Genomic DNA, 20,182 nt, shown 5'->3' with positions numbered 1-20,182 from the left:
TGCAGGGACTACAAGGAGCTTTCGTGCAGCATGAAGTGCAGCGAAAATAGATGAACTCGATGTGCTAGTCTTTCAAGGTCAAGTTTGCCATTCGCCAGGGCTCCAGCAACGCACGCACAGCTATGGACGGCGACGCACTGGATCGCGAGCTGGTGTCGCTAGCCGACACCGTCAGCGTGAGCAATCCGATCACTTTCGGACACAAATCAACCTGGTACGATCGCGCTGAATTGCCTCGTGCCCTGCGATGCTTACATGCATGTTCATGCTTGTAGGCGTTCGACACAAAAGGAGACGGAGCGGCTCGCAAAGCAGGAGGGCGAGTTTGCCAAGACACTGCCGAGGCAGTTCATATTGACGGAACCTCAAAACGCCAAGAAGGACTTCGCGGTTGTGGCTGCTGCGGCTCGGAACCCCGTGCAGCCACTTCGCCCTAACCTGCTGCTGAATGAAGATGGTAGCAGAAGCGGGAACAACGCGAATTTACCTGGTGGCACTCACTCCAGAGCGGCACTATCGACTCTACCGTCCCGGGTGCCAATTGCAAAGCGAAGCCACATGGATGGCGTCCTACGAGGGATCCCCTGCGGTTCTGAGCCTTTGTCAACGATCCAGCAGCGCGCATTCGTGTACGACGGAGAGATGGATATCATGAACCGCGACAAAGACACAAGCCACCACCGCAAGCGCGACGAATACTCTGAATATGTGGAAGCTCGTGCTCGATTCAGCAAGATGCACAGCGTGAACTAAGAGGCAAGGTGTGGTGTAGTTGACAGGAGGTACTAAGATGGAGGCCAGACGAAGAGCAGCTACTTGGCATTTATTATTCTATGAACACGAACGTCATTCATCACTAGCTGCGCTGGCCGCTTCGTCGTCAGACAGAGGCAACGGGAGTGCAGCAGCGACATCCGAGTCTGCTGCCATGACAGCATCGTCACGTGAATCGCCCTCGAGTGCTTGGAAAACGAAAGGCATCGAGATGTACTGGTCGTTGCCGCCAGTGTCACTGGACACGTCGCAGTCCTGTGATGCTTCGTGCTCGTCGCTGGCATCGTCCATAGAACCGGACGACACTGCAGTTGCTAGGAGCTCTTGAGCTTGTTCCAAGAAGTCTACCGCAGGAGTAAATTCTCCTTGAGCTGTGACCTCTGCGAAGCTATCATCTCGCTCGAATACTTCAATATGGTGCTGCTGGTATTCGTGCTCACGAGGATCTTCGCGATCTGGGTCTCCATATTCATACTCATCTTGAGTTTTATCTTCTTGACTCTGCACGAGTTCCTGATGATCAGTATCTTCTTGCTCACAGAACTCGGACTTTTGTTCTTTCACCTGGTCTTCGTCTAGGTTGGTCTCTTGATGCGACTTCTGTTCCTCCATTTCATCGGGGTTGTGCACCAGCTCGGGTTCACTTTGCTCAACTGCCAACAAAGTATCTTCTTCTTGGAATCGTAGTTCTTGAACATGAGCGGTATTGTTATCATAGATCGGTTCTTGATCATGGTTCTCGCCATCCTCGTCGTTTTCTTGCTGCTGCCCATCGAGCACATTTCCTTCCCCCTGCAACAATTCTACTACACTTGTGTCCTCGCAATAACCCAGAGTTTCCAGCTTCTCATCCTCCACGTGTTCCTGCTCGACTTGCATGACATCTTCGGCCTCGTGGTCTTGTATTTCTTCCTCGTCAAAATCAGATTCGCCCGGCTCTTCTATTTGGTCTTCCTGTCTGTCAAGTTGAGACTCAGCGTACTCATGATTTTCTTGATCCTGGACTTTTCCTTCGTCTTGATCCACAATACTCTGCCCCCGAGGACCTGGTGGTAGGTTGTCTTCATCTCCGTTCTTCTTACGGCAATGTCGTTTTTCCTTTTGCTCGGGCTCAATTGCGTTCACGTCAATATCTGGTGCCGAGATGACTAACGTCGCCAAAGACTCGATGTGCTCCAACTGCAAGCAAAAGTCGCAACAAGCCTGTTAGCTACAACAAGCCTGACAATGAAGCATACGGCCCTACGAACCTGAACTTGAGCGTCTGAAAGTGCGGCGACGAGGTAGCCACGGTGTGCTGCTGCAGCTTTCTTCTCCCGAGAGCTTACAAAACGTGCTCGCTCTGCACCACCGTCATCCTGGGCTTGTGCTTTCTTAGAGATCTTCTTCCTCGATGATTTCGCTTGATGTTTCTGCGGAGACTTTGCTGGTGATGCATTGCCTGCTGCCTGGTTCTTCGATAAGGCGCCAGCGCCATCACGAATTCGCTGCACTACAGTGTAAGGGTTCTTCCCGGGCCTTTTCGCTAATTTGAGTTCTGTAATGGCGCCCACTAGCGCGCCGGTCGATTGACTCTGGCCGATTTGAGTGCTAGTACCCAATGCTGCCAGTCGATGCTGTGGCTTTGCCTTTGAGAGACGATCAGCTGCCTCCAGAATATGACGAAGTGCATGGCCTCCACGTTTGGCTGTGTCTTTCTGTTGGTACAGCTCGCGGAAAAATGCTTCTTCTCGTTGCTGCTGCTCATGTTGAGGACTCCCGTCATCGTGGAGAATGCCGTCAGGAATACGAAGTGCGTCGTTGTCCTCCGGTTCAAATGTGTCGATGCGTGGTGGGAGCTTTGGTGCCATCGGTAGTGAATGTAGAGTACTTCGAGGCCCTGCCTTGTATTTCAAGAATCGTCCCTGCTGGCGATCATCAGTTGGAACAGGCTTCCAAGCAGCGGCAGGTGGCTTCATTTTGCTGGTTGTGGCGCGAGCTCCTCGCACCAACGAGCTGCTGTTGGTAGTCAACAAAAGTGGGTCTGATGGATCATCGTCAAAGTACTCGGCATACTTAGGCATCTCACGAGTTGGTCGCAACAGGGCTGGTGCACTAGCACTACTTCTAATGCCAAGAGCATTAGCTTCGAGCGATGCAGTGGCGTAGTCTGCATACACAAGACAGCATCGCTCGCAAACCCCCACTGTCTTGTGCAGAAATATCGGGTCTTGACGATGACGGGCGAAGTCTTCGACACGCAGTGTCGGGTGCAAATACCGGATCACAGGAGGCACGAGCAATTCACGGCCCTGCCGTCCTTTCGGTCCTAGAGCCGATCCAACTTTCGGCCCTCCATTATCATCGCTGCTGGAACTGACAGATTTCAGATGCCGAAGAATACCGAATCCTACGCCACCGGCTTGCTGCACGACTCGTTCGTCAGGTGGCCACTCAATTGCAACGTGGTTCTCTTCATTAGCACTTTCACGAACGAATTTGAGCACGTGTTGAAAGTGGGCCAGCACAGCTTTGTACGTCGTTGGCAATAGAGCTCGATGAGCTACTACTTGAGCGCAACTTGCGCAGCGAGTCTGACCCGGGCGAGGATCTTCGTTCACCTCGGGACTGCTTGTGGAGCTTAGCGATACAAGTCCACCTCCAGAACCTTGTGCAAACGCAAACGCTGGGACTTTTGCATCGCTTACGATGTCTAGAGGTCGGATCGCTGGTTCGCCAGTTGGTGTGTCGGATGTGATCATGGTAGACACAATTCCCAACAGTGGTTGCAAGCGTAGTGAGGAGCTCCAAAGCAGCCACAAACGATCATCGACGTCTACCTGAATACGCAGCACCATCCGCGCAATCCGAAACTTATGATAGGACACTCGAGTAACATGGTCGACAACCCTCTCGCAGAGCTGCTGCACCATACCTGGCAGCATGGAACCTCTCACAGGCTCCGGTCGACTGAGCGCCTCAGCACCTCCCCCCTCTTCAAAAGTTACGCCGCGCTCGTACACACTGAAACGTGGATCGTGGATTGCATGCACGTTGACACGCCGCTCCAGTAAACACAACTTAGGTGACCAAATCGCGCGCAGTGTCGAATTACGAGCTCCTTTGGGTAGAGCAAACTGTTGAAGGATGCCTGCTGCCTGCACCGATCCCGGCGAAGAGGAGTGGGGGATCTCCGGTCTTTTGAACAAGAACTCACGAAGTGATTCCGCGTCGTAATACTCGATCGCAGGGTTGTTGCTCTCCGATTTCGGCAGATACAGATAATACGCCACGATATCCGTCGCTGCCTTCCGCTTGGTGAATGCGTGCTCGATATGAGCTGCAGTGAGGTTAGCTCTGTGTTTTCGCTTAATCCGCCCACTCTTGCGACTTGTAAAGTACCAGGCCACAGGCTGCAAACCACGAAAAATCACTGTAGGTGGTACGCTCACCCGTGGGCCACCATCAAGATCGTCCGTCGTCCATAGATAATGAAAAAGATTTTCTACCAAGCCATCACCTTCCAGTGGTAATGGTGCCGCCATGGCCGACAACTTGATGGGGCTTGTCTGGACGAAAGAGCAGGGTTTTGCACATATTTGCAGGCTCGCTATTTCCAGACCCTCGGTTGGTTTCAAGTCTTGACATCTTCGATCCCGTTTGGTTTCTTCACTACCTGCACGGGTAGCAGGTTTACACTTGCTCAAGCTTCACAAAAGTTGTGGGTTGCAGAATACTATGCGAAGTAATCAACAAACATCGCCGACAAAGCCCACGGACACTGGAGTTGCGGGGCCTTCAGCAGCTGAACCAGAAGCAAAAGGCCAACAAGACTTGCAACATGCTGTAGATCTGTACCAAAAAGGTATGGAGATCGCCCATGGAGCAACAACGTTTGAGGATCACTGTCGCGCTATTGAAAACTTCAGCTTGGCCATAGCCATCCGACCAACACAAGCTCGCTTCTTCCTGGCTCGCGGCAATGCGTTTCGTGCCATCGGAGAACTTGAACGTGCTGCCAAAGACTACGGTTCTGCGTTGACGCTCGATGACCGAAGTGCACTCTACTACGCAAACCGGGGGGCATGTTATCGGAAGCTTAACCAAACGGCGAAAGCTCTCGAGGACCTCACCAACGCGATTGAGCTGGATGGACGCAAGGCACCTCACTACTTCAACCGTGCGCTCGTACTGCATGACGCAGGTTTCTATCGTGAGGCCATAATTGACTTCTCAAAGGCACTTGAAGATGGGTCGACCTCCACCGCAGCGAATAATGCAGGGGTAGCAGCAGGAACAAACGTGAACACATCCGGGAATGGCGGCGGGATCGGTATCAGGGTCGAATACCGTGCACTGCAAACACGCGCCAATTGCTATCGGAGACTCGGATTCTTGCCCAAGTGCATCGACGACCTTCGAGCAGCAATAAAACTGGATCCACGCAACGCGTCAGCGTTTAACGCTCTAGCACTAGCCCATTTTGAGTGTGGCGACTTTGAGCGCGCAGCCGACGGATTTACGAAGGCCATTGAGCTCAACTCGGGCAATGCCAGCTACTTCAGTTATCGTGGCTTGTGTTATTACCGCCAAGGTCAAGAAGCAGCAGCAAAATGCCGACAGCAGCCAAGCGCAGCAACCACAACAACCAGCGGCATGGGGGCCTTTGCACGACAGTGCCTGGCTGACTTCAACAAGTGCATTCAGCTCGATGGTCGCGATCCTCAAGCTTACTTTTATCGTGGGTCCGTTCGACTTGCGTTAGCGTTGGATCTGGATCAAGCACCTTCAAAAGCACCCACGGGGAATACCACTACTGGTAGCTCGGGAACAGAATCGAAATCGGTAGGACCGCCGAACGCTGCCACCAAAGGTCTGAACGATAGTGGCGAATCTACCGCCAGCGCAGTGGTTCTTCAAGCATCAGCAGTGAGTTACATGACTGCAGCCGAGCAACTGGAGGCTGCATTCGCCGATATTGAGATGGCCTGCACGTTGTGCCCGACTGGTACACCCTATAAGATAGGTGTGGCGATGATCACGCAGATCAAACAGCGGCACTCTGAAGCTCGAACGATATTTGAGGCAGTCGCATCGAATTTTTCAGATAATCGCAAGAGCGTCCTTGTTCAGTTTCATACTGCGCTATGTTGTCATGCTCTCGGTGACCATGAACGTGCCTTGGAATTGCTCACGGACGCTCTTGACGTACTTCCTGACGAGCCGATCTTCCTCGAAGCTCGAGGGTTAATATTGCAAGAGATGCAGGTGCATCCTCTTGCACTTGCAGACTTCTCACATGCACTGGAGCTTCTTGAAAGATACGAAGACCGCAACGCCAATCTGCACCAAATTCTGGGTTTGCGATATCTGCGAGGGGAAAGCGCGTTGCGACTTGGACGTTATCAGGATGCTGTGGATGATAGCAGCGCCGCTATTGCCGGGGGTTATACCGCCGACATGGCAGCTCACAACGCTCGTGGCATGGCTCTCCGCGGCCTCGGCGATTACGACCGCGCTCTGATCGACCTCAACGTACGTATAATGCTGCCACCGCTCTACTCACGAAATTTGACATTTCTTGCTCCAGGCTTGTGTGACCCAGGCTCCGAAAAACGACATCTTCCGCTTTCATCGCGCGCTTTGTTTGATGGAGTGCGCACGCTACTCTGAGGCGCTTCCGGACCTCCACGAGACTGCGACTCGCAACATCACCGACACGAAGTACGCCCAAACCTCCTGTCTGCTGGTGACATGTCGACCTCACAAAGCTTCTTTTGCTGCAGACTCCTGTACTACATGGGGCTTTGCTATTACCATGTACGTCAACCCAGCGAGTGTGTGGCCTTCATGAAACGCGCACTGCAGTGCAAACCCGCACAAGAGTTGCTCCCTGACCTGTACGTTCCGTTTGTGATTCTTGTGAAATTATCCCGCCATTAGCTTCGTCTCTGATCTGCTCGTCTTGGACAGATATTATCACATGGGACTTTCGTACGCACTGGAGGGCCAGAACATGGACGCTGTAGAGCACTTCACCAGCGCCTACGATCACTCTCTGCTCGTGGATGAGAGAGTCGAAGCAGGCAACAACCAGAACGATGGACTCCAAGATGCAGGTGACAAGCAGACCCAGCTGCAGCAACTCCGCGACGCACAACTCACGTACATCCACGAGCGCGCGAAAGCCTTGCAGCTGGAGCGATACCACGCCGAAGCGCTTGCAGACTTTTCCTTTGTCATCGCGCAGCAGCCGACCAACGCCCACGCATACTTCCGTCGCGGTTTCGCCAACAAAGCACTTGGCGATTTCAGCGCTGCAGCTCACGACCTTCAAACCGCTCGTCTACTGGACCCGAACAACCTGCAGCTTGTCGTTAACTACAAGGAGCTGCGGGACGTCGAGTGCATTGTACTTTGCGCGCCAGGAGAAGAGAAGCGCTTCTAAATCAAACTGCATGTCCGTTAGTGAAAGCGAAACTGGCGCATATCTTCGTACGAATGGTCGCGTATCCACTGAGATCGCCGCTTTGAACGAGTCCTCTGCATAACTGCAAGACAAGTCGGTAAGCCCGACGCCTACAGCGGCGATGGGCAATGTCTGTACCTGCTGCCAATGGGGCCGTGGAGTACCAGGAGCAGCGAATGGCAAACCAAAAAGGCTGGACAAGAAGGACGAGTGGTTCGAGCAAGACTCGGTGCCGCTGGTGTCTGCAAGGCATGGTCCTGATGACGCAGCCGACGATGCCGATGGCAGTCTGAAGAGAACGGTGTTGATACGCTCGCCGCGGTCTATCAACACAGCAACAAGTGACATTAGCGAGCGATCTAATCGTACACCCCGCCACCTCCAGCAGCAGCACGAACAGGAGGAGAGGCAGTATCACGGACACAGGGTCAAGTCTGCGTCTGTAGACTCCAGCAGGTTCAGTCGCCATTCGTCAAGGAGATCCGATCATGGTGGCGACCCAGAGCGCCCCAGAGGCCACAGCCAGCATCGCCACCATCATTCGCGCGTAGAGGATGACAGAGACGACCAATCATGGCACGACCGACGAGCCGCTAGGTCGACGTCGCTCGAGGTAGAAGACAGCATGCGCTCGGTGTCTTCGGCATCTGCAAGGTCTCCCCGAGCTACCTCTCGCTCTCAAGACGCTGCTTCCTTCGCGGACGATGAAGTTGAAAGTGTTGACTCTTTTCACGGTTCGTCCAGGTCGCGCAGATCGTCATCGGCATCCTCATCACCTAAAGCATCGTCCAGAAGTGGATCACCCCAAAAGAAGCCGCGCTACGGTCGGAAACACTATCGAGCGAATGCGAACCGTCAGTAGACACCCCAGCTAATCCACAACCAACGCAGGACAATACGGTGCACTGCACCACACAATTCCAACTCGTTCCCGCTTCCCGTAGTCGGTTTCATTGAGTTTTCTTCCTCGCCTCTGTATCAAAAGAGCACCGCACACTGGGCAACCCCACAACTACTTACATGCATGACATGGACTGACCAATGATTCACTCACTCTCGCATGGGGGTGCTGCCTTCTTGCTGAGCACTAGTTTGCTCTTGCCTAGTGGCATTGTCGAAGGATGGTGCTAAGCTGATCTGCATTGCTTTATCCGATCATTTGGGCATGGAGTTGATGTACTGGAGAAGCCGCCTCTCCGAGATGCTTCCGTCCAGGCCAGGGATGCCTCCGCCTTCACTCGCAACGAACTTGAAAATAGGCTCGTCGCTCTCGAAGCCGCCGAGATTGTACGGGGCCTCCGTAGGGGTGTAGATGACGCCGTCCACCTCGTGTGTCACGCTCGTGGCGAACTTTGTCAGCATGTACTCAGTCTTACCCAGACGGAAGTGGTCTTTCATGCGCACGCGAAAGGGTTCCTTGGAGTAGTCGAACGTTTTGTCCTGTTCAAGCATCCCATGCATGACAACGTCAATGGACTGGAAATGATAGCAACTCGCACGCTTTACCACAAACGTACATTTTTGCGCGGCACGATGATCTCGTTTTGTAAGCATTGTAGACGTTTTTCCAGCTTCTTCTGCCAAATCGGCGTGCCCTCCAAGAAAAGGATGTCAAACGCGAGGTATCGCGCCACCTTCACGTCGTGGTCTTGGTCTTCCACGATGAGGCCATCGATCAACGTGTTCGCCTGGAATTCGTTCTATGTTGCTCAACAATTTAGCATAATCAGTGTAGGTTCACACGTAGTCGCCGGGAAAGCACGCACGTACCGCTGCCCTTCGTCGCGGGAACTTCATCTCCACCTTCGTGAAAGTCATGTCCCGAGATACGACGTACGTTCCGTCAGCAGTCACGTAGAGAAGACAGCGACGGCTACGAGAGCAAAAAAATGAAAAGTCAGTGGTTCTCTCCCAGACTGAAGTGAACAATACGAACAGCATACCCTCGCGCCCGCCAAGTTACGAGATACAACTTGGTCAAGCATCCCTTGCGCTTGTATGCTTCTTCGGCGACATGCGTCGCCGTAAACGGTATAGTCTGCACCATAAAAATATGCCAATGAGTGTTCAGGGATCCTCACGATACAACTCATGGGCCTGATCCTTACCTCGCATCCAGGGAAGCCTTCAATGCCCGTAAGCTTCTCCAAAGACTTGGTCAGCTTTTGGTGCTCCTCTGATGAGGTGGTAAGTGTCTCGCCGTAGGTTAGAGGTTGCACCTCGTCCATCCACGAACGGATTTTACGACGCTTCGCTGGGCGCTGGTCCTGGCGATCCGGTGGAACGTACATGGGTGCTTTATACACGGGAGTAGTAGAAAAGCTGCCGGGCGTAGTTGCTCGTCCATTACTGGCCGGAGAAGCTTGAGCCGGCGCAGCACCTGGCACCGCGGTCTTCTCCTTCGGCACGAATTTATTCGCTCGGTCCTGCTCAGTCACCACCTCATTCCCGACAGATGATTCGCTCTTGCGCTTGCGGGTCTCTTCGTTTTCCCACCGCGGAGGGGCAGGGACTGTCAACTGTGTCGACTCGGACGGCAACGTGCTGAAATACTTGCGGTACAATCGCTGCATTCAAACCAACCAATTAGGACCGCAATTTCCCACCAACACCTTTCTGGAGCGCTGCATACCTCTAGATAGTGTCGCGAGTAGATTCCAGGGGGCGCTGACGCCCCATACTCTTCGACCGCAGCATCCAAACTCAATCCGCAGTGCTCCACCAGGAAGCTGCCGAACATTTTCATCAGCAAAGCTTCCCAACCACAAAGTTATTCGCACACGCACCTCACAACGAGGAAGCCCACGAAGTTGTAGCCTTTGGAGTCGAAAACCGCCACGTCCATGTCTTTCCTCTCACCCTGCAAGTGGCTCGCCACGGCCTTGCAAAACGCCTGCACCATCTTGTCGTCATGGGCGTTGCGGTCCTTCTCCTCGGCGTCTGCATCAACTAACAGCCCTCATTAAGTCACCAGAGCCTCTCAAAGCTCCAATTCCGCCTCTAATCGCGTACCTTCGGGCGTGTCCACGCGCAGCTTCACGTACTGGACGTCCCAGTCGTCCCACTCCCTGCAGCAACGCAGACCACACTCAACAGTCAGCGCAGAGCCCCCCAAGCAACTCCAAATGCAGCCAATAGTCCGTACTTGACGTCGTGCAGGAACGTGTCGCTGCCCGTGGCGTCGATCACGAGCCCCACATTCACCACGGAGCCCGAGCGCGTGTTGGCAATGAGTTTCTCCATGAGCGCGGACGGCGCGTAGCTCTTCCTGGTCGAGAAGTGGATCTCATAGCTGCATACACAGTACCAGACGGCGTCAGTGTTTTGCGCCTTGCATTTAGGGCTTCGAGGACGCCACGTACATGGAGGAGAGCGGCGCACGGATGGGCAGAATGGGTGCGCTCTTGACGCGTGTGGCGAACTGCGGCGTGCGCTCGAACTGCTGCCAGCGCGCGGGCTCCCACCGCAGCAGCTTGCGACCGCCGCTCTGTTTCTGCTGTTGTTGCTGCTGCTGCTGCTGCTGGGCGGCGCGCAGCTTGGCCGCCACCTCGGCGCGCGTCGCGTCGTCGCTCATGCCGCTTCAATGGAAAGAGTGATGGTCCGTTTCCTCTGGCTGCGTTGTCGCTCCGAATCCTCTTGCTCTTCTTCCGACTTGCGCGGGAAAAAGCCCTCGGATATGTGATTATAGAGGTGGAAAGGCGGGCTGAAGTATGCTGTTGGATAGGGGATTATAACTTAAAGGACATATATTACGGAAGTGCCTCACCGATATTGCAGGATGATGCGTTATGGAAGTGCCCCAAGAGAGTGACAAGCGCTTCTGCCGCATAACAATCGCATTGCCATGCAGCGGGTGCTGACTGCGTGGCGCAAGTCGCGCGGCGCGCGAGCTAAGGAGGGCGAGGAGGTTCGTTTTCTCTCTGTAGTGTGTACTCGATGTATCTGCTCGTTGGTGTAATGTATGGAGTGTCCTTACTTCGTCCCTGCAGGAGCTGAAGGAGGTGCTGACGAAGCTGCGGAAGCTCGGCCAACGTGATACGGTGGACCAGGTGCGTGCTCGGTGGATACCAGTGTGTGAGTTAGTGTCAAATATTGACATTAACGTTATTGGACGCTTCGCAGTTCAAGGAGTCGCCGCTGGTGGCCAGGTTGAGCTCGCCCATGCAGTTCCACGGTCTCGGGAACATGGTATACAACAACGCTGAGGGCAACGATGACGAGGTGCAGAAGGCTCTGCACGTCTGGAGAATTGCTATGGACAAGGTGGGCAGTGTTTTCAATGATGGTACAAGTATGGCTGTGTCTCAAACTTTGTTGTCCCTCTCCACGTACAGGGAAGTGAAAAGGCCAAGTTCAGCTACGCGCTGTGCATGAAGAAGGGTATCGGTAAGTGTCCCGCTAACTGATGTTATCGACTGAGCCAAGCGATCAAAACTGACACTTCGCGGTATCTGCTGCTGGCTGCAGGCTTTCCAAAGAAGGACGCGGCAGGAGCTATCAAGTACTTCAAAGAGGTGGGCAGAGCATTTCTTTGGCATGGCTGGGCGATGTTTAACTGAACGAATACGCCTTGACAGTTGACTGCAGCTGGTCATGGGTGGGGTACGTTCGCCTACGCAGACGCGTTGAGCACTGGCGAAGGCACGCGCAAGAATGAGAAGAAGGCCTTCGAGCTGTTCATGAAGTGTGCTGAGAGCGGTGTTCCACCAGCTTACATGAACGTCTCCAACATGTACACGTCAGGGACAGGAACGAAAAAGGTAACAGCAAATTGGCTTTGGATACGACCATCGGGGGTAGCTTATGTTGAGCTTTGGATGCGCAGAACGAGGTCGAGGCGTTGAAGTGGCTGATCAAGGCAGCCGAAGCCGGTGACCCGAGTGCGAAGTCTCGACTGGGCGAGTACTACTCGTTTGGCAGGGGTGGCGTGCAGAAGAATCAGCCTCGTGCCGTTCAGTACTATAAGGAGGCAGCTACTGCGGGTGTCATTACGGCGCAGTTCAACTTGGGGTACCTCTTCCTCACCGGCGACGGCGTGCCGCAGGATGCCCTTCAAGCTGAGGCACTATTCCGCAGAGCCGCGGAAAAGGGCTTTGTCATGGCGATGATAAACCTTGCGCAGATGTATACCAGTGGATACGGCAAGGTGCCTAAGGACGTGGAGACGGCGCGTAAGTGGCTGGAACTGGCTGCTCCACACGACCTGAATGCAAAGGAGCTACTGGCGTCGATGGAACAGCTGAAGGATCCAGAGCAGGAAATCGCCACCGTTAAACATTGATGCATCGCGCAGATTTTGATTGAACTTTTATTTCTATCTAGTTACTTTGGTTATTTTGCCTAGAGACTGAAGACCGACACGAAGGCCTGGGTCGTGCACACGGCGCAGACGATGGAGCTGACCGCGAGAATGATCCAGGCCGTGAGCTTGCGGCGGTCTGTGTTCGGCTTTTCGCGCCGAATGCACACGTACGACACGCACGGCAAGACGTAAGAGATGAGGAGGCCGACAGTAGAGCCCATGAGATTCCACACAACAGCCACACCCGGCGACAGAAGAGCGATCGTGATCACGCCAGCCATGATGCCGACAGTGAGCACAACATGCACGACCATCGCTTTCAACCTTCCGTGGGGTGGAGTAGCACCACCTGTAGGCAACAGCGTCGTCCCCTCCCCAGCAGCTTCGACTTCATTATCGGAGTCTGACGAATCGGTCGCATCATAAACTTTGGCACGCGTCCGCATGAAGGTGCGCATGATCTTGGCCAGTCGAAGCAGGTTGCTGCGGCACGGCTGGATAATGAGTGGCAAGCTCAACTGGATGGTGATCAGCAGGCCGAGTCGCCCGAGATTCACGAGTGGGTCGTTGTCACTGAAGTTGTTCAGGATATCGCCTTGCACACCGCCTTGCTGCTGAAAGGCGAACAGGTATCCCATGATTCCGACCAGTATGTAAAATATCCAGGTCGAGAACATGGTCGACGCCACGATCTTTTTTAAACGGTGGCGCGTCGGCTTGTGCAACTCACGATAGACCGGCATGACGTTGAAGTGGCAGAGGAACGATACGGAGATGATGGGGAACGCGTAGGCGGCATCTGCCCAGCTGTCAGGAACCATCTTGATGGGGATCTGGGGCTCGGCCTCGACTTCCAGGTTATCTCGACGGCCAAAGACAGTACCCGCAGCTCGGACGGTGATGGCAATTGCGAGCACCAGCACCGACACGAGGCTGAAGATCGACGTGAAGCGCAGCGCGTCCATGGAGCGCGCCAGCAGCGCTGGTGACACGAGCAGCACGCAGATGACGGTCAGGACGTTCTGCTCCGCCTCGGAGATCGGGCGATTGTAGAGGAATCTCGCTCCCAGCGAGCCCACAAGATCCTTGGTGAGGATGACGTACGCCACGAGAGTGAGGAACGTGAGCAGCACGAGCAGCAGGACGGTGATGCGTCCGGCTCGAACTCCCAGCGCCTTGCGCACCACTTCTTCGTACGAGGCGGCGCGTCCTCGACGACTGCAACTCACGATGACGTAGAGGCTGAAAGTGGAGGCGGAGGCGGCGATGATCATGAAGACGAGCGCCACGAGCAGCCCGCACTTGTCGAAGGCAAAGGGCAGCGACAGGATCCCGCCGCCGATGATGGTGCTCACCAAGTTGAAGATGGCGGACGGCGCGGTGGCCGTGCGCGTGGTGGCGTGTGGGCCTGGGGAGAAGAACTCGTGGCTCGCACGGTTGCGCTCGTAGCGGTACACGCCCGTGTCTATCATGTTGCCCTGCGAGGAGGGCGGCGCGCTCTGCATCTCACCGGTCGTATCCGGTAGACGGCGGAACGGCGAATGAGCCGATTGCAAACGTACTACATGTGATTGGCCAAACACGGGAGAGAGCCGTTGAACTGGGTTTCAGTATGGTGAAGAATCTTGTGGATACTACATGGCTACACTTCTTGATATGGGGCGATTGACCTTTGTCTGCAGCTGGAAGTGCGTCTTCGAGGGCTCTTCGCGGGGTTCCCATGGGCCCGTTGCGAACAACGTGAAGCAACGACCCACGGCAATGGAGACGATGGGCCCCACACCGTAACCTCGGAAGTTGCCGCGGTCCACGACCGCAGGCTCTGCCAACTCGGTCGATGCAGTTTCTGAGCTCTTCCGTCCTAGACAGCCCGAAGTATTCTGGCCCCAGGTGTAGAGATTTCCGTCGACGGCTAAAGCGCAGGTATGATGAGACGATGTTGCGATGGCGCGACAGCGAACGTGGCGATGGCGAAGCGTTGGTATGCAGGCTGGAGGTCATGGACAAGTGCTATGAGTGCAAACCATAACGTAAAGATAACGAATGAAGCACTTACTTGGAAGTGCAGCTAGCTTCTGCTTCCCCAGGCCAAGCTACGCAACAACACAAATGCAATAATGTCAGGGATTTCATGCGTCACCGGTGCAGAATCGTTGAGACCAACCTGTCCCTGAAGCCCGCTACCAAAACTGTATACGAAGCCGCCGGCGCTGTCTGCGCTGGTCGTAGCAGACACACCGAGAACTCGTCGAGGAGCTCTAGTTGGGAATGCTTCCTCTCGCTCTCGAGCAACGCAAAGCGTGTGCCAGCTTCCGCAGCACACATCTAGCACTACATTGTTTTCGAGAGCACGTACCAATTGGGGGTGGAACGAATCCTCGTTGCTGCCAAGTCCAAGACGTCCGCCATCGCCGCAACCAAAAGTGAAGAGCTGACCGTCAGCAGATACGACGGCAGTGTGTACAGCACCACAGGAAACTCTAGTGATGCGTCTGCTTTGAAGTGCTTCGACAAATGTCGGTGTTGGAAAGCACAACTGCAAGTGCTTGTCTTTCACTCCAGCACGCTTGGATTCTCCCAAGCCGAGCTGGCCGCTCCAGCAACTACCCCAAGTATACAGTCTCCCTTTATCAGTGATGGCCGCAGTGTGCGTATTTCCCACGCTGACGAGAGCAATGTACGAGTTCTGCAGCGATTCCACGTGCACTGGAAACTCCGTGATGCCCTTGCCACCATACTCACAAGTGTTTGTTCCCAGCTCGCCATATTCTCCTTTTCCCCATGTAAAACATTCACCCTTACTGCTTGTCATCGCGACGTGTCCACCAGTCCGGCCGCATGCAATATGCATTGGACGTTTACTTGACAGGCGTGGAACCGATCTTGGAAACAGGAAACACGAACCACCATCACCACCACGTGCAGAGTTAACTCTGTCTACAGCCTCTTTGCTTTGTTCTGCTGGTTCTTGTAGCTGCACGTTTGGTCTACAGGTGGGTTCATTAAATACAGCACGCCCGCCACCACCCCATGCAAATACTTGTCCATCGTCGGTGCGGGCAAAAGCGAAGTTGGCATCAAACCCCTGGGTCATTTGAGCAAGTCCAGACAAAGTTTTAGCTCAAGATGTTTTCAGTGCAACAAACTAATGCAAACCAGCACTTGATCTTTACCGAGTAAACGTGCGAGATGTGTGCTCCACGGAAGCTCTCAATCTCTGTGGGTATATCGCAAGTGCGGCGGTGGCCCAACCCAAGTTCTCCGTTAGAGTTGGACCCGAATGCAAATACCCGCCCGGAAGCTGGTGACAGCAAGCGATCCAGCTTAGGAAACGGCTTCGTGTACATGGCAAAGTTAAATTAGTACTCACCCAGAACCGCGTCCTGTTGAAGCTCAAGAAGACGCTGCTCTTGCGCACGAGCAAGAATTTCAGGCTCATGCACCCAATCTTGGATGCGAGCTATCAACTCCAGTTTTTTGCCTTCTGTTGACAGATCTAATAGCGTGCATGCAGCATCCAATTCGGTCTTGCACCACTCTGAAACATTAACTTCGCTCCAGAAATCCCGTGTCTTCGGCAAGCTGCGGATTGCCATACCCTGCGTACAACAAGCACCATTTTCAGCAATCCAAGGGGAAATCCCAACGTGTCCGCGGCTACATGCTCAACCTCGTACGAAGGCAATTGTTCGCGGCACCAGATGCGCTCCCGCTCCTGCGGGTCCGAGAATCGAGCGATCCTCTCCTTCCGCCTAACGCTGGCCTTCTTGTTCTCTCCATTTCGACCCAGTTCGTCCTTCTCGAGTCGCATCTGCGCCCGTAGATCACCTTGCAGTGCGTCCAGAAGCTTCATAGCGCGCTGCTCGCGCATTCGCTCGAGTGGGTTAGATGCCATCGTCGATGCTACATGCTCAAAGTTCGCGTCGTTTCGGCGACATGGCTACATTTTAATTATCTATGGTGTGGCGCACAAAGTAGGATGAACTCGCTCGGGCTCGAGTACGGCTCGTCGTCGGACGAGGAGGACACCGCTCCGCCAGCTCATACGCAGCCTGTCGCCGCAGCTCCTACTGTCTCTGCATGTGTAGTCGAAGATCCTGTAGTTAAAGCTGCCGTCAAGGCCAGCGAACCACCAACCAAGTCATGCGAAGAGGCTGCAGAGCCCAGTGAACCAGTTGCTGCAGCTGTGGCCAGTGGCCCGGATGCGTCCATGGACGACGGAGATGAAGAGACGATGCTCTTACGTGCTGGCATCCCTCCGGCTGCCGCACCGCTAACTGACGACAACGAGACGCAGCAGCGTATTGAGCGGTTCCTGCGTGTGCAACACGACCGCGGCCAGGACTTCCAGACGACGCTGCAGGACAAGAAGGAGGTGCGCAATCCGTACATCCTGGAGAAGGTGGTCGAGTACTTCGGCATTGACGAACTGCAGTCCAATTTTTCGCCTGAGGTGTTCGACCCTCACGGGCTGCCGTTGCACGAGTACGCCGACGCACTGGCACTCGAACAGAAGAAGCGAGCCGACGCCCGAGCGCAGCGCCAGTTGCAGCAGCAACGATGTGCTCCGGACCCTCGACAGCTTCAGTTTGTTGCTAGTAATGGAGTGTAATTTTGTAGTAAAACGTTACACGGCTACAGTGGCCGCTTTATTTCGCTGTTTCTCCTCTTGTTTGAGTTCGATTTGCCCGTGGCCTTTGCCAAGACCTCTACTACGTCCATGGGCGATGGCTTCATGCAAGTTCTCGAGTACATCTTGATGAGAAGATAACTCTTGTTCCTGATGTTTGATGTTGATCTTTGTTGAGTTCAATGCTGCATCCACCCGCGCAAGCTGCTCGTCGGCCAACTTCTTCGCATCACCCCACTTGGCGGTTTTCCCTCGATCGCGGGCAAACACGTAGCGCTGAGTCTCAAGACCCGCCAATGCTTGTCGATTGCGCAACAACTCGCGCTTTAGACTTTCACACGCTGCAAATTCTTTCCGTGCATCTAGCTTGAGTTGCTCGGCGTTGGCGCAGTGCAAGCATGGCAGTGGCAAGGTGTGAACGCGACACCTGGGAATCATAGCTGTCGTATCAATCGTGTGGAGATCCAACGGGTGCGCGTAGCGACAACGCCCTAATTTCTGAACGTTGGTACACACTCCACGCCGACCAAAAGAGGGGCAAATTGTTCGATCAGATGCAGCTGGGGAAGCGCCATTCGATGCTGCATTGTAAGACTTGTCGGGAGAGCTCCCCATGGATGTAGCAGCCCTAGCAATCACTTCTGGTCTACGACCATTTTCCGGGTAAAGGGCTCGAACCTGATCGATTTTGGAAAATAGTTTTTCGAGCGAGATGTGTGAGCACGGTGGTAGCAACGTACACTTGGGGCAGCGGCGAAGCGGCTCATTCATCCGAAGTATGGAAAGTGGGAACGGAGGAGCAACAGAAGTGATCACGGTACTGCAATTGGTGGGTGCTGGCTGGCAGATCTTCAAAACGTTTGTCTGGCTGATGAAGTATTGCTTGAGGAAGATCTCATGCAGTTTATCCAAGCAGGGCATTAGCTTGAATGCGTATATGTTGGCGAGCTCCTCAAGCCCTTCTCTTGTGAAGCCGATCTAATGTACAGCGTCATATAAGTGACAACGATGTCATCACCGGAGACGTACATATTTTGAGTGACATACCCGCTCTTGCTGACAAGTGAGCAGCAACTTGGTACGGACGAGGTTTGCCGACAACGGGTGTAAGTGTACCTTCGTCGCTTGCGTTTTGATCTGCTCGGCAAGTTTATTGACATCCGGACGCACCAGTAAAATGACGAAAACCTTCTTTAAGTTTGCCTCTGCGAGCAGCGGGACGAAAAAGTGCTGCTGTACACTTGGAGTAACGCTATACACAGTGGAGGCACAACGTGAGATCATGATTTCGTAACCAATCCATTCCAAGTTACACATATTGAACCAAGTATAATGCACCACCTCTCGAAGCACTCGATGGTCAAGAACGATACCGTTCCTGTCTTGGAAGCGTCGAGACGTCTAACAGCATCCTCCAATTTACGTGGTAGCAATTTGTCCCTGAAAGTAACGATCATTAGGCGCGAAGAGAGGCATTCCGGCAACGCGACAAAGTTCATCTTACACGAATTCACTAGCGTTGAGTGTTGCAAACCGGCAAGGTTGTTCCGAAGTTACTGTCAGTAGCGTTTTCCGAAGGATGCCTGCAAATGTGGATTTGCCAGTGCTGCGTCCGCCCTGAGCAGCACAAAGAATCACAAGGTCATTGCGATAGTCTACTAGCTCCAAGCCCCTCAAGAAACCTTACGCTAATAATGAAGTTTGTGAACACGGGGCCAGACTCAGCCTCCGTATTACTTACGACCGCTCGAAGGCAAGCCGCTGCCGCTGGATTGCCCATGAATCGCTCAATATCATCCGGCACGAGACGCTTATTCCTACGTTGCAAGTAGAGTGTTGTTACGTTGCTTTACAAGCGGCGACCCAAAAAGCGGTGCGCTACCATTCCGTGGCGGCGTCTAGTGGCAGAGCTGGGCAGCGTGGCTTCGGCGGAGGAGGATACGAGTGATACAGCGCGTCGAGCTCGGTCCAGAACCCGAAGGAAACCCGCCAGTGGGGCTTCTCCAGCTGCGTGGTGGGCCTCGATCGGCTGCTGGCGGCGGCGGCCACGTGTTCCTCCCTCATATCTTGCAGTATCTTGCACGATACTTCTTGTGCGAAGTGACGTGGGCCATATAGATCTCCAAGTTGAAGCTCCGCCGCTTCAGAATCCCCTCCTCATCGCATACATACAAATCCCAAGTAAACTGTCTTGCCTCTCGATGCGAATAGAGGGAGGGGGCGTCCTCGTTTCTTTGAGAGGATCAGCCCGAAATACTCGCACAAACGCACGTTGCAATCTCCTGCGCAATATGAGCCTTCTCTCCGTCTCCCGCCTGCTGGCCAAACGCGCTGGCACCTTCGCGCTGCCCGCCTCCGGTCGCAGCGTGTACACGAAGGGACTGGCGAAGGATATGATGAACAAGTCGTGCTACAACGGCGTGAACTTCGTGATCTCCGAGAATGCCTCGGTGTACGAGGCCATCACACGCATGGCCGGCATTAACTTGGGTTGCCTCGCGGTGAGCGGCGAGGATGGCAAGTTCGTGGGCATCGTCACGGAGCGCGACTACGTGAAGAAGGTGGAGCTGCAGGGGCTTACGGCCAAGGAAACGCTCGTGGGGCAGATCATGACGCACCGAGCCCGTCTCACGTTTGCCAGCGCGAACGAGACCCCCAACCAGCTCATGAGCAAGATGCTCTCTAGTGTACGCTTGCCTCTAAAGCATTACGGTGAGGCATAAAGATGTCTGACCAGTTTGATTGTGTGGGTCTGCAGGACGTCCGCCATCTGCCCGTGATGAACGGCGACGGCGACCTAATCGGCATGCTGTCTATCAAGGACATCGTGCGGGAGATCAACCGCGAGCACGACGCTGACATGGACACGCTCAGCAATTTCGCACTGGGCCACGGCGGCCACTTTGTGCTGGACTGAGTGCGTCTCTGGCAGCAGACTCGGTTTAGTGTCGTGCTGCTTTCACACAAGGAGCTCCTGCTGAAACCAATGGAAGCCGTCACATTGCCTGAACTCAAAAGCGAGTGCTGC

General features: G+C 54.3%; 10 protein-coding genes across 13 annotated transcripts; 5 read left to right on the top strand and 5 right to left on the bottom strand.

Moving 5' to 3' along the window:
* Window positions 1–122: 122 nt before the first annotated feature.
* Window positions 123–753, top strand: KRP23_8791 (uncharacterized protein; the record flags this gene model as incomplete). Its single annotated transcript, XM_067894278.1, has 2 exons — window positions 123–214; window positions 276–753. 2 exons carry the CDS (start codon window positions 123–125, stop codon window positions 751–753), a joined length of 570 nt encoding a protein of 189 aa, XP_067743728.1.
* A 93-nt stretch (window positions 754–846) lies between these two features.
* KRP23_8790 (uncharacterized protein) lies at window positions 847–4,298 on the bottom strand (the record flags this gene model as incomplete). Its single annotated transcript, XM_067894277.1, has 2 exons — window positions 847–1,953; window positions 2,025–4,298. 2 exons carry the CDS (start codon window positions 4,296–4,298, stop codon window positions 847–849), a joined length of 3,381 nt encoding a protein of 1,126 aa, XP_067743727.1.
* A 322-nt stretch (window positions 4,299–4,620) lies between these two features.
* On the top strand, window positions 4,621–7,201 carry KRP23_8789 (the record flags this gene model as incomplete). Of its 2 annotated transcripts, none has more annotated exons than XM_067894276.1 (4): window positions 4,621–6,288; window positions 6,359–6,477; window positions 6,540–6,653; window positions 6,727–7,201. In XM_067894276.1, 4 exons carry the CDS (start codon window positions 4,621–4,623, stop codon window positions 7,199–7,201), a joined length of 2,376 nt encoding a protein of 791 aa, XP_067743726.1. The 2 variants fall into 2 exon arrangements, with proteins under 2 accessions (XP_067743726.1, XP_067743725.1); XM_067894275.1 differs by having other exon boundaries at window positions 6,238–6,288.
* A 1,176-nt stretch (window positions 7,202–8,377) lies between these two features.
* On the bottom strand, window positions 8,378–10,796 carry KRP23_8788 (mRNA-capping enzyme; the record flags this gene model as incomplete). 2 transcript variants are annotated; one of them, XM_067894273.1, is made up of 10 exons in its annotated part: window positions 8,378–8,662; window positions 8,740–8,922; window positions 8,993–9,095; window positions 9,166–9,260; window positions 9,331–9,789; window positions 9,855–9,951; window positions 10,009–10,171; window positions 10,235–10,290; window positions 10,368–10,514; window positions 10,585–10,796. In XM_067894273.1, the coding sequence occupies 10 exons, from the start codon at window positions 10,794–10,796 to the stop codon at window positions 8,378–8,380; spliced, it is 1,800 nt and encodes a 599-aa protein (XP_067743723.1). The 2 variants fall into 2 exon arrangements, with proteins under 2 accessions (XP_067743723.1, XP_067743724.1); XM_067894274.1 differs by having other exon boundaries at window positions 10,009–10,162.
* A 270-nt stretch (window positions 10,797–11,066) lies between these two features.
* Window positions 11,067–12,503, top strand: KRP23_8787 (Protein sel-1-like protein 1; the record flags this gene model as incomplete). The annotated part of the gene is made up of 7 exons (XM_067894272.1): window positions 11,067–11,129; window positions 11,212–11,271; window positions 11,345–11,485; window positions 11,557–11,608; window positions 11,690–11,736; window positions 11,800–11,982; window positions 12,048–12,503. The coding sequence occupies 7 exons, from the start codon at window positions 11,067–11,069 to the stop codon at window positions 12,501–12,503; spliced, it is 1,002 nt and encodes a 333-aa protein (XP_067743722.1).
* Window positions 12,504–12,562: 59 nt separating this feature from the next.
* Window positions 12,563–14,029, bottom strand: KRP23_8786 (the record flags this gene model as incomplete). 2 transcript variants are annotated; one of them, XM_067894270.1, is made up of 1 exon in its annotated part: window positions 12,563–14,029. In XM_067894270.1, one exon carries the CDS (start codon window positions 14,027–14,029, stop codon window positions 12,563–12,565), a length of 1,467 nt encoding a protein of 488 aa, XP_067743720.1. The 2 variants fall into 2 exon arrangements, with proteins under 2 accessions (XP_067743720.1, XP_067743721.1); XM_067894271.1 differs by having other exon boundaries at window positions 12,563–13,489.
* Window positions 14,030–14,158: 129 nt separating this feature from the next.
* On the bottom strand, window positions 14,159–16,395 carry KRP23_8785 (putative E3 ubiquitin-protein ligase HERC3; the record flags this gene model as incomplete). The annotated part of the gene is made up of 6 exons (XM_067894269.1): window positions 14,159–14,514; window positions 14,581–14,617; window positions 14,689–15,609; window positions 15,698–15,825; window positions 15,895–16,123; window positions 16,195–16,395. 6 exons carry the CDS (start codon window positions 16,393–16,395, stop codon window positions 14,159–14,161), a joined length of 1,872 nt encoding a protein of 623 aa, XP_067743719.1.
* A 108-nt stretch (window positions 16,396–16,503) lies between these two features.
* On the top strand, window positions 16,504–17,136 carry KRP23_8784 (SAP30-binding protein; the record flags this gene model as incomplete). Its single annotated transcript, XM_067894268.1, has 1 exon — window positions 16,504–17,136. One exon carries the CDS (start codon window positions 16,504–16,506, stop codon window positions 17,134–17,136), a length of 633 nt encoding a protein of 210 aa, XP_067743718.1.
* A 15-nt stretch (window positions 17,137–17,151) lies between these two features.
* Window positions 17,152–19,218, bottom strand: KRP23_8783 (uncharacterized protein; the record flags this gene model as incomplete). The annotated part of the gene is made up of 6 exons (XM_067894267.1): window positions 17,152–18,132; window positions 18,202–18,406; window positions 18,496–18,594; window positions 18,659–18,771; window positions 18,842–18,971; window positions 19,037–19,218. 6 exons carry the CDS (start codon window positions 19,216–19,218, stop codon window positions 17,152–17,154), a joined length of 1,710 nt encoding a protein of 569 aa, XP_067743717.1.
* A 227-nt stretch (window positions 19,219–19,445) lies between these two features.
* Window positions 19,446–20,071, top strand: KRP23_8782 (CBS domain-containing protein CBSX3, mitochondrial; the record flags this gene model as incomplete). The annotated part of the gene is made up of 2 exons (XM_067894266.1): window positions 19,446–19,841; window positions 19,913–20,071. The coding sequence occupies 2 exons, from the start codon at window positions 19,446–19,448 to the stop codon at window positions 20,069–20,071; spliced, it is 555 nt and encodes a 184-aa protein (XP_067743716.1).
* Between the last annotated feature and the right edge of the window lie 111 nt (window positions 20,072–20,182).

This window comes from Phytophthora ramorum (assembly GCF_020800215.1).
Source record: "Phytophthora ramorum isolate Pr-102 chromosome Unknown Phyram_PR-102_s0007, whole genome shotgun sequence".
NCBI lineage: Eukaryota > Oomycota > Peronosporomycetes > Peronosporales > Peronosporaceae > Phytophthora > Phytophthora ramorum.
This window is presented reverse-complemented; position numbering and strand designations above follow the sequence as displayed.